At 40.3% G+C, this 12,668-nt stretch overlaps 1 protein-coding gene across 2 annotated transcripts in view; it reads left to right on the forward strand.

The window, feature by feature from the left end:
* SDK2 (sidekick cell adhesion molecule 2) overlaps positions 1 to 12,668 on the forward strand; it is a 377,040-nt gene that overhangs the window by 348,618 nt on the left and 15,754 nt on the right. For both annotated transcript variants that reach the window (XM_063293433.1, XM_063293434.1), the window contains 3 exons: positions 1,694 to 1,880; positions 8,279 to 8,416; positions 10,715 to 10,876. In XM_063293433.1, coding sequence (XP_063149503.1) covers positions 1,694 to 1,880; positions 8,279 to 8,416; positions 10,715 to 10,876 — 487 coding nt within the window. The remainder of the gene's footprint in view (positions 1 to 1,693; positions 1,881 to 8,278; positions 8,417 to 10,714; positions 10,877 to 12,668) is intronic.

The raw sequence follows: 12,668 nt of genomic DNA on the forward strand, positions 1-12,668 counted from the left end.
TGACTTCATGGCTTAGCAGGAAGGTCCAGCTTCTCTGTGGAAATCTGGATATCACCCAAAAGTGACTTCAAAATTACACTGTGTTTCACCCAATGCACCCCATAAGCCAAAACTAAAAATTAATTGCTTACACAATCTTGCGTAGTTCAGGAATGAATATTATTTAAACTTGATATTTTCCAATAATACAAGGAATATGGCTACTGTATTGAGATCCTCTGCTTTAAGATACATTTTCAGGGACTTAATTTGTCTCACAATCTCTGGGGACATTTTTTCACATGCCAGCTTAAAAGTTCTTGGAACAATCTGATAGTTAACAATAAAAAGTATGTTTGGAGATTCAGCATTGTCAGCATATCCCCTTTTTGTGAATGTCCTTTTCTTATTATCTTTTTGTTTTTCAAATTTAAAGCAAAATCCCATAAACTCTGGGAGACTTCTGCAGGATCTCTTTGTCTTGCTGATTCCACTCAATCCTTCTCTGCTTTAGAAATTTTGTTTTTTCTCCTTTATTTCTTTGTCTCTGAGGTAAGGTGATTAGGTGCAACATGGGAAGATGTAGGATAGCACAGTCACTGTATTAACATTTAAAGAAACAAATTCACTTTTACTAAATAACTTAAAATGGGTTATAAACAGGTTCACTTCATACTACTACATATCTATAGCCTGTTAATATTTGCCTTCCCTGACACTAGATATATTCCTAATCCTGTCTTTCTGATGAATGGAGATTTTCCTACAGTAGGACCCTGAGCCTCCCTGAGACCTGTTCTTCCACCCATACCTCCCAAATCCTTCTCTCTTCAGTTTCCTCCTTCCTCTAGAAAATAATCTGGGAGGAGTTACTCAGTGTTGTCATGCTTTGATTGGCAGTTCCACTGCTCAAGTATCACCACCACTTCTTTCTTACATTAAGGAAAAGAGAAAGGGAAATGCTTTATCAAGTTCCAACCCAAGACAGATGTCGACCTTGAAGCAAGGGGGAAGTAATGCTTGTGTAATCATTACCTGTGTATTTATAAGGCAGAAATCTCAGCATCTTTGAATTCCTCAGGTAACTAGGCAGTTATTAAATGGGCCATTGTTTTTTCAGTTTCCCAGTGCACTGTGGTAGGTGATAGCATCTAGGCAGCTAGGCAGGGCCAAACCTGTTTAGTACTTTGATAGGAGACTACTAGGAAATCTCATGGCTATAAACCAAAATGGAAAATTTTTAAAGATCCCAGAAGAAGACAATGTAGTCACCAAGAATCAAACTTCACTCAAGGGAGACTTAATTTCTTCTCTTGAAGAACATAACATATCACCTAGTTTTTAGATTATTATAGTTTATTAATTGATCAGTACTGTCAAAGAGCTTCTTTCTGCTTAAGAGTCACTTAAATGCAACCGTGTCTATGAGATGGTGCTGAAGAATCTGGATATGAGGCTTAGGATAGTAGAGTGGGGGTACATAGAAAGAAACAACTCTGAAAGAAAAGGTATGATTCATAATACTGGAATAAAAACTTGTTAGTCTGGGAAAATCTGAATTTTCATGTCCACATTTTAGAATGGAAGAGTAGGATCATGTGCCAAACCCAAAGAGAGAAGTCAATGTTTTTATGCCATCCTCTTGCCTCTAATTTTCTCCTGTGCATTTTCCTTCTATATTCTCTGACTGCATTCAAATTCTCCTGATCCACAGATTTATTTCTGGGAGGCTCAGCGGCAGAATGAAACTGAAAGGGTGAAAACACTCTTCCTACCGGAGAGCAGTGTCAAGCTCAAGAATCTGACGGGCTACACTCCCTACCTCATCACTGTCCTTGCCTTTAATGCTGCAGGCGATGGCCCCCGCAGTGCCCCTATCAAGGGCAGGACCCAGCAAGCAGGTAGGTTACATAGCAGGGGAGGCACTGGCCAGTAGGCATTTAGGGGTTGGGGGAGTGACTCTGTTCTTTTACAGAGCATCAATTGGCAAAGACTGTGCTAAAGTGGGCAGATATCCAGTTGTGGGTGATGTTCAATCACTGTTTTACTAATTTCTCAATTAGTGGGTTTGGCCCAACACTAGGTCTCAGTATTATTCAGGTAGGTCTTATTTGTTCATTTATAAAACACATTTTTGGGATTGTCCAACTGTATAATGCCTCTGGGCAGCTTACAATTTTTTTAAAAAGGCAAGAAATATCAGGAGAGAACAGAAAAGAATGATAGTTGTCCACAGGGAACAATAAAAAACCCCTTCCCCATACAAAACCCAACCTAAAGAGGTCCAACAACCACGTAGCCCAAAACATAGTGGAAGAGCCAGACTTTCAAGACTTGTTTAAAGGCAGGTGGGGAGGGTTTGTTGAAGCTTTATAGGCACCAGCCCACCTGTTCCTCAATACATGTTTAACTACATTTGGAATACTTTTGAGTTAGATATATCTTTCAGACCAGTGCTGGCATCCATTAGGTACACCTATGTCTTAACTTTGCTAGTCTTGAGCTTCCAGAGGACATCACCTGCTTAATGTTCATCCTCAGCTGCCTCCAAACAGGTCAACAGGTGAATGATCATGGAGTCTGCCCATGTCACAAGTTCCTTTCTAAAGAGGTTTAGTTTCTGGTTGTGAATTAGCAAAAATCCTTTCATCTGTCCTCCATAAGAAGAAAGAAAATAATTTGCTAGTATCTCTGTTCTCCTACCCCATCTATACATTTCTCTATGTTTATGTGGGGGTTTGAAAACAAAATCCCTTCTGACAGCCTGAAAGGTAACGCTAAGGGAAGATCAGTTATAAAATAATAAATAAATGCTACTGAATGTGGAAACTAGGGTAATATAGCAATATGTCTGTCTTCAAAAGCCTTTTAAAGTACCTGTGACTATGCCAATATATCAGTAAACCTGCATTCAACAGATATTCCGAGAGGGAGTGGGGTGGGCAGTGAAGGAAGATCAACTATAAAAATACATAGCAAAATTGGAAAGAAGACAAACCTCTATAGATAGGAAGAAGATTGACTGCAAATGTTATGTGTCCTTGTTTTAGATAAAAAATAAAATATTGAAGCTGAGAACAGGAACCAGAAGGGAAAGGATGTGGCAAAAAATCTATCCCATGAAAACTGATTGCTTCCATGGGCTGCAGAGATTCCCCATGGTAAAACAGCAAAGCAATGATGCAGCACATTTCAATGGCCTCTGTGGTTGGAAAGATGCAAGGAAATTCTGAAGAAATGTCAGAAATAGGAAAACATTTGCATTAATAAATGAGCCAGTAGGTGGGGCATTCTGCTGGTGGACTAAGAAAGATGTCTCCCACATTTGCCTCCAGTTGGATGGTGTAGTCAGATAACCTAAAGATAAGTGGAAAGAAATATAAAGAAATGAAGAGTTCTTGTTGTTGTTATTCCCCGCAAAAATGTTCTGTGCCCTGGCTTCATTCGCCTTGCCACTGTTGTGGCCTCATTATTCAGCCCTCGCAAATGGGCTTGAAATCTCCCAGCCTAATTTATTTATTTCTTGTTATAAAGGCGTACAGTATTGCCTAGTATCAAATGACACTGGCATGTTCCCCACGTTTGCTGTTCCCTTTCAATGCCCGGTCAAAGAACCATGAAAGGAATCTATTCTTGTCTCAGAACATAAGGATGTTTTGTAATTGGTTTGAGAATGATAGGGCCAAGAACGCTCTGTCGTAAAAGAATAAAATCACAGAACTGATCCAACTCTATTTTTCTGTGCAGATCCACTGGGTAGATCTTCCTCCTAAATGCAGGCATGCATTCCTATCTGTAATGATTGCCTACTCTAATAGACTCAGACTCACAAGCAGGAACTTAATGATATCTGATTTATTAAAGAATAGTATGCAAATACAGAGAAAGCTGAGAATGAGCAAAAGTGCGCCAAATACAAACTAAAAACCCTCAGTACAAACGTAATCCCTCCCGTCTCCCAACCGTTTCAAATTCCCCACCGCAGGGAATTGTTTTGATTTCAGATTGGCAGCCACCATATTCCAACATGTTTCTGCAATTCCCCCCCTCCTCCCCAAATCATATACTTGCATCAGGGTCCACCTTCTTTCTTCTCCAAGCCAAACTTCCTGCTACTTCTGAAGAAACTGACCCTTTCCTGCTAGAAGTTTGATAATTGAACTTTTTTCTGCTGCTGCATGTGCATTCCTGCCAGGCTGAGATCCAGCAGGGGAGCTGAACTGTTGAGCTCAGGCTACATTTAATGTTGAGGGAAAAGATACATGGGACTCTGGAGTCTGAAGCCCTGGGCTCCGTCTTCAACAGACATTTGCTTTGTGTGTTGGGATCACCTCTCCCCTCCCATGTCTTCTTGTTTCTATGCACTTCGGAACAACCTCAGCTTACACACCTGGAGATCAAAGCCGATAATAATCTTTAAAAAGGGAAATGAGGAAGGGCTTTTTAGCCATATTCAGCTCCAGCATCTGGGGCTGGTGAAATGCCCTTTAAGCTGAGGGCATCACCGAGGACCTAAGCTAGTATCTTCACTGTCTCTGCCCAGAGACTCTATACTTGGATCTGCTTTCCTGTATTCCCTCTCCTGGAATCCTTAAGGTTATTCTTGGCAAAACACAAAGAGGTATGAGAAGAACCATAGCAATGGTTTCTGGTCAGAGGTGTTTGGGATATTTTCCCTTATTTTCCTTTTCTTCAGGCCTCCTGATCAGCAACAAAACTCCAAGTCCAATTATTTAAAACACTGGATTTGTTTCCATTTCTTCTGAATGAACCAGAAGAAAAGAGAAGGGCATTTTGCCTAAGGTCATTATACAGTAGTCTCTCTGTCTGTAGTTCTGAATGTCATAATGAATGTTTTCTTAGCACTGCTACCACTCAGCTTCCCCTGTTCCCCTTTTAGCTTTTCATTATTTTTCCTTCTTAGAGGACTCTTTAACTTGGCCCGCTCATGTTGTCTTGTTAGCAAGCATGAATAGATAAATGGCTTTTTAACAGCATATCTAGCTTCATTCTTTTATTCTTTATTCTTTTTTAGCTTTCATGAGCAGGCAGTCTATATTATCTCAGCTAGAGCAACTGAGACATGAACATTGCAAAGAAGTCTATCACATACACAGGATTTCAGGAGGACAAATTTTAATGATCTCAGATGAAAGGTGGGCAGCATGTCATGGCTCGAAATTCCAAAAAGGCCTTTGTTGCTACCCTACCAAGTGCTAGTCTGTGGCTCATTTCTTGACTGCTAATTCGTTTACTGTTGAGAGTCAACCCTAAAAGGGAGAAGCTATCCATCACTTCAGTATCCTCACTGTCAATTCTAAGGCTTCTTGCGGGACTTCTTGTTATTGTTTGGTCTTCTCTGTATTTAATTATAGTCCCATTTTTCATTACTCCTTGATTTTCATTACTAGAGCTTCCAGATCATTTGCATTTTCAGCTATCAGAATAGTGTGATCAGCATAGCACAGGTTATATTTCTTTCTCCAGTCTTAAAACCACACTCATGTTCTTCCAATCCATCCTCTCTCAATGTTTATTTATTATTTTTTTTACACCACCTGACTCCCAGCAACCATGCATACAGGTGGAATAGCGATGGAGTATAAAGCCTTGTTTCACTCCTTTGCCAGTCTGGAGCCAATCTGTTTTATCATGTTCCACCCAGATTGTAACTTCCTGTCCTGTATATAGGTTTTGCATGAGATCAATGAGATGTTCTGGGATTCTCATTTCCATTTGTTTGGTAACCATTTCTTTTATTGATATGGAAAATAACTCTCGCAACTTATTTGCCAGAGGTTTGTCTGCATAAGATAATATTGAAGGGTTTTTTAACTTAAAATCATCATAGCATCAAGGAAGACATTTTGTTCCTTTAGCTACAAAAGAAATGTGAATTCAAACCATCAAGGAAGGTGCAATTAATCAGGAAGAATGGACTTTTTTAATGAACTTGCTTTCCAAGCTCAGTCAGATAACAACCTGGTTTTATAGATCATCTGTATGCTTTGTAATGTCTTACTTCAGACATTAATTTTTCTTGAAAATGGACAAATGACAAAGGAATGTTAATTTTGTTTTAAGTCTACTTGGCAGGAAACCTCTGTGTGTGTGTATGTGTGTGTGTCTGTGTATTAATTCATCTTGGTATTTCTGTTGGAAAAACATGACATGCAATACTGTATTGCAAGCCAGAGGTCACACAGGAAAATAGATATAGAGATTGGAGATCCATCAGCCTACTGTTCAGAATGGGCTGGATTTTTCGCTCTCTGTCATATGTTTCAAGTAAACCAAAAATCATCCTGCTTTTTTTCAATGAGCATAACTAAATCTGACCTAATTTGAAATAAAACCATTCCAATCCTTTTCTTTTTATCCCCTTTCAAGCATTGGTTAGCACTGGGATCTGTTTTGCAGATCAGAGATAGTAAGTCAAGCTAATTTAATTTCTGAATGCAGAAAAAAGTGATTACCTGCTAAATGAGCTGTTGCTTTTTCCTTCATGGGAAACAAAGAGACCACTATCTGGATATTTTTCTGTGAACAACAAATAGCTACTGTGGGAGTGTGATTTAGATTTCTTTAAAAAATAGTGCAGGGATAAGGATTTGGATGAATGTTATTGCAAGTGTTCAATGCCAGGAAAAGAAGTTACTTCCTATGAGACTTGATTGTGGTTGTGGAATCCTTCATATGTGCTTAAGCCATTTGAGTCATTTAATATAGCTGCTTTATTGCTGATGTTTAAACAACTGTGGAAACTGCTTTACTGTACAGTCCTTATTCATCTTCAGAACAATCCTAGCAGGTTGATTGTGATTACTTGTAAGAAAAGGAAAATAAAGGATGAAAAATGATTACAGGTTCACGTGTGGTGATAAAGCCAAAGTTCCTGGTTTGTAGTGGTTGCTTTTTTCACAGGAGTAAGTAGGAGGGAACAGTTTATAGTTCAATGCAGTATGTTCCAAACACATTCCAATGGTGATTGTGAGTTTTACATTTTCTTTTCCTCCTTTTAAAAAATTTCTGGGGATCTGGCTCATGACCTACTTTCTAAATTGGTGTCTCAGTAGGTTTTCTGTTGATTTCATTCATACTTTCTCACCAGTGTCACAAGCCTGCCAAGGCAGCTAAATGTTTCCCAAGATAACCCAGACATGTAAAATGTCTTGGTTGTCAAGGAAACCAAAAGCACAGTGCTGAGGAAGGAGAAACTATCTCCACCTGTGTAAATTTATTACCAAACAAGAGGAATACAAAACCGCCTTATTTTCATCCTTTTTTCAAAGCCAGCCTAAGGGAATTACTCAGTCCCAGCGGATTAAAAGGTTTAACACAGCTGAGAAGTAATTTTAGGCAAGTCTAGTAAAATAGACATCTAATACTAATTTGCTGAAGCTCCACAGCTCCCGAAGCTGGCCTAGCATAAGAGCAGATGGCAGTAAGCACTGTAGGTGCCGTAGGCTCTTGTACCCTCCAGCCCCTGATTCCTGTCTCCTCCAAGCCTTTCGTCCCCTTCAAGCAGTTCAGCCAAAGGAAGCAGCAGGATGCATAAAGTGCTTGTCCTGAAAATGGCCACAAAAAAGAGGGAAGCTATATATAGAAAGATAAACACCTGTATGCTGTCAATATTTGGGTTTGGAGACAAGGACTAAGGGAGTTCCATGCCCGTCGGGGTGGGATCTGATGTCCTTTTAAACCCAGTTACATAATTCCATTTCTCCTCCTCCATTGACTTCCCAACCTACAGTCTCCTCCATTTTGATAATTAAATAATTTGGTCTACTGGTTAAGGCAGCGAGCTAGAAACCAGGAGTCTCTGAGTTCTAGTCCCACGTTAGGCATGAAAGCTGGCTGGGTGACCTTGGGCCAGTCCCTCTCTCTCAGCCCAGCTCACCTCACAGGGCTGTTGTTGTGGGGAAAATAGGAGGAGGAAGGAGTATTAGGTATGTTCACTGCCTTGAGTCATTTATAAAAATAATAAAGGCGGGATAATGAATGAATGAATGAATGAATGAATGAATGATTTATTAAATTTATATGCTACCCAACTCCCAGCGACTCTGGATAGTTTTTATAGTTCACTTGGATTCACCATTCATTTTGACTTCCTGGTCACTTTGTCTCCCTTTACTGGCTATGCAGAAAGTCCTTTGTATTCAAGGGGAAACAGCATTTTCCTTAGTGGATTGTCCTTCCTTTTTCAGACTCCTGGTCAATAGCCATTCCAACATCTTCCTAGACATGTAATATAGCACTGCTCTTCCTTCTAACGGTGTTCTTTCTCTCCTCCAAGCCCCCAGTTCCCCAGGCTCTGTCAAATTCAGTGAACTCACCACAACTTCTGTGAATGTGTCTTGGGAGCCCCCGGTCTTTCCCAATGGAATCCTGGAAGGCTACCGGCTCATCTATGAACCCTGCATGCCTGTGGATGGTAAGAAACTTACAGGGAGGGGGTATGCATGTCTAGGTGTGCATGACTTGGTAAATCAAGTACAACAATTAATGCTAAGGAAACACGCCTTGCTGTCTCATGAGAACATTCTAAATTATGACTATTAGGACAACATTTAAAAAAATTTATATTGCCCAGAGCCAGGACCTTTACAAATTGTATTTCTCAATCTCAGCTGTATAAGCCATCAGTAGATACTCAGCAGTAAAGGAAAGGAGTCCCAATAGTCATAATTTAGTCAGTTATGAAAAGGTAAAGGCATTCTTAAGACAACCTGAACCCTGGTGACTACATGGATATGTAGTCCATGTAGCACAGGAGAGAAGATAGAGCCCTGTGGATCAACATATTTCAACAACTTAGATGTCAAATTGTAGTTCCCAATACCACCTTCTGAGTGTGTCCCCTACAGGAAGAACTAGAACCACTGTAAAACAGGGCTCCTGCCAGGTGGCCCAGTAGAATATCACAGGCAAAGGTACTGGAAGTGGTCAGGAGATCCAGGAGAACTATCAGAGTTGCAGTCCCCCTTTTTAGTTTCTTGTGTAGCTTGTCCACCAAGGTGACCACAGTACTGTATTGCAAGTAAAAGCCTAGTTGAAATGGGTCCAGATAATCAATTTTATCCAGATGTATCTGGAGTTGCAGTACTACCACCTTCCCAATTTCTTTATCTAGGAATGACAATCTAGATATTTAAATAAAAAGATCTTCCAGAACCAGGGATGGCTTTTTCAATAGAAGTCATATAACTGCCTCCTTAAAATAACTAGGAACACATCCCTCACTCAAGGAGGCATTAACCATCTCTTATTTTGATCAGTCTTGATTTAATCAAGCCAAGAAGTGTTGATTACATCAGCCAAGAAGAGTAAGCAGCAAGCAGACACTTCTGTGGCCTTTACTTCTCTGATCAACCATGCCTGCAAAGAATAATGAAAATTGCTTACTGCAAGCCTCTAACTTATCCAGCTCCCTTTCCCCATGATCCTGATGGAGAAGATACCTCAGAGAGCAGAAAAGTGTTGCTGCCTTGTTCTTTGCAGATGCAGTGGAGGCAGAGAAATAAGCCCACATCACTATATCCAAAGCCACAAAGCACAGTCACAAATGGGCCTTATCTCTGTGTTCAAACCAATGTGTCCCATGCATTCATTTGTATTTCAGCTTCATTGCTCTCAACTAGCTGGTGAACCAAAATGTCATGTAAGCTCCACTGGAAGGAGGAGCTAGCTTAGGATAGTGTCAACTTCCCAGACTGTCTCTGTGCTCCACAGATCAGCCAGGACATCAACACTGTTGCCAGTTGATATGGGAAATTCCTTAAGTGCACTCAGGAACTAGCCAGATCCATCAGGCACCTAGATCCGATCATTATACTAGTCCTCCATCCCTGGGGAGGTTTATAGCAGCACTGCTGTACAGTAAATCTGACCAAAAAGTGATCTGTCTATAACAACAGAGTTTCAGTCAACTTCTCCATTTTCAGATGACCATCTTCAGGCAAACAGAACACCAAATCCAGTATATGGCCTGTTGTATGCATGGGACCAGATACCAAATGGGATAGGTCCATGGTCATCATGGTGGACTTGAAATCTTGAGCTACTCCTGATTGGGTGGCCTCAATGTGGGCATTACACTCCCTCAGAACAACAAGCATAGTACAGTCCATTGCCAAATCAGAAATCACTCTGTCTAGCTCAGAAAATATAGTATTGTGCTGTGAGGTGGATAGTACACTAGGTTAGGTGGTTAGACAGTTATCCCTAAATTGCTGATATACACAATTGGCAAACTTTTGACTGGAGTTTCTGGCAAGTAAGATGGAATTCCCATAAATGGTGACTACACCAGCTCCCTGCCCTCTAGCCTTAGTCTGCTGCATCACAGAATACCCATCAGTGGTTGCTGGGAGATGCTGTATTAACCTCCGCCATTCCTTTCTCAGCCAGATCTATCTGATACATGTTAGTGTTTTCACTCAGGATTAAATCCTAAATAATAGATATTTTACCAGCAACTGGCCTGGCTTTTAAAAGCAGGATCTTAAGTTGAAGGGTTCATCTTTGCTGTCACCATGATTTCCTTGATCAGACTGCAGTCTGGAAGGAAGGAAAAACAGCCACTGCTTTCCCTGGAATAGCCAGGTAGCAGCCTCATCCCATCACCCTGTGCCAGTTGTTCCTTCGATATTTGCTTCCAGACCATGCTTTATTCCCTACTCTACCCCATCTTCCTGACCCATCTCATAATATTCACCTCTCTGCCCTCCAGGGGTCAGCAAAATTGTAACAGTGGACGTGAAGGGAAACAGCCCTCTGTGGTTGAAAGTCAAGGACCTGTCAGAAGGGGTCACCTACCGATTCCGAATTCGAGCCAAGACCTTCATCTATGGGCCAGAAGTAGAAGCCAACATCACCACGGGGCCAGGGGAAGGTACATCAAGGAAAGTGAGAGAGGAGATTCCTTTCTCCTACATTCTGCACCTACTCTTACAGATCTTAACAATAAGAATTTAAACTAGGACCATGCCCAGAAATACTGCTTCTATAACTCCTTCAGTTTTGGTAGGGATCTGCCTAATCTGAGATGCTTGAATGATACTGCATTCTGTTTCAGGTCTGAGAAAGAGCTTCACCTTGTCTTCCAAACGTGTTGATTACTATGGCAAAATCATATTTCTTCATTTTTGCACAGAATGGAGTAAAATATGCAGAATACCTTCTTTGTAGGTGGCTGCTTTGGACACATAGTACCTAGAATTCTTCAAAACAGGAATATTTTTCTAAATATGTCTTGGATGATTCATGCCTCACACATGAGATTTACACCACTCCTAAATCAACCAAAACTGAGTTTGTCTGAAAAGCAGTTGTTCTTGCTGAATGGTTTTGTACAATCATAATGAAATAGAAAGGAAAGAGATACTGCAAAAATAAATATAATAGCTAATTATGCACAGCAGTCATTCTTTATAATGGTCCCCTGAACTCAATGTTCTAGTGTTCTTTCTATTCCTTGGGCTAGCAAGGATCATTCAAGAAGTGGCCATAGTCTCATGTGGCCCATGTGGATTCTTAAACATATAAGAAAAAAGAAATCACAGCACAGGATAATCTGAAAATACTAATCACTAATGCCAGAGCCCTTACTGTATGTCTGATATCAGACTTTGAGACTTGAAAGGAATCTCAATTGTGCTTACTCAGTTTTTCCTTCATATGTTCCTGGGTTGAGTCCAGCATTGTAAGCAAGCTCTTTTAAACTCGGTAAATTGGGATTGCCAATATTTGGAAAACCTTCTCTCTGACAGCCACTTCAATTTTGCACATGGAATGTTTTCCTAGCTGACAAATGCCTATAAATAGCAGGTATATTGTTTAATAACAAGATTGCTAGCATCCACATTAAACCAGAACTTCTGGATTATGAACTCCTGAATCAGCTCAGTCTAAGATGTTGAGAAATGCCTCAGAAATTGCTTTTAAATACAACAGGTATGTGGATATGAAGAAATGATTAAAAAATGAATAAAAAATAGGTTACTCTGTAAAGTGGTAGTTAGCAGTTTATAGCCCTTAGCCACACAGCTTCATTTTTGTGGCATTTGCAGCCCACCAGGATTGTAGCCAAACTTCAGCAGCAAAATAGCAATTTTGGTGACACTTTTTGTCTTTTGTTTACTATTCAATGTTTAAATGTCTTATTTGTATATTTTAGATTTATATTTTGCCTTTCATTCAAGAGCTCAAATGAAATATTCACTTCCTCCTCCCATTCCATCCCACCCACTCACTCACCCACAATAACCCTATGAAGTAGGTTGGGCTGAGCAAGGATAATGGCCTACAGCCTCCCAGTGAAACTGCATGACTGGGGGTGGACTATAGCTAAATAATGCATTAATTTGTGTAATGAATTAGGCAACACCCAAACATTCTTAAAAACAGGTCATAAATTTCAGCCTGATAGTCCATTAATGTCACCCTTTCACATTCCCTCTCTGCCTGGGGAAAGATATTTTAAAAGTTATTGAAAAAAGAAATGTAGCCCTTGAAGGAAAAAAAGGTTGCCTGTTTCTCTCCCAAACAATTTTCTTGCACTCTTATTTTGGCCCATTTGACTCTAGCTAGAGACTAGAAGAGAGTTGGATTAGGGCTGAGTTATCCAAGTTGGGGTCTGCTTGGGTGAATATATAATTAAGGCCATTGGAGATAGACAACATGGA

The sequence above is a fragment of the Candoia aspera genome, chromosome 2 (assembly GCF_035149785.1).
Source record: "Candoia aspera isolate rCanAsp1 chromosome 2, rCanAsp1.hap2, whole genome shotgun sequence".
NCBI lineage: Eukaryota > Metazoa > Chordata > Lepidosauria > Squamata > Boidae > Candoia > Candoia aspera.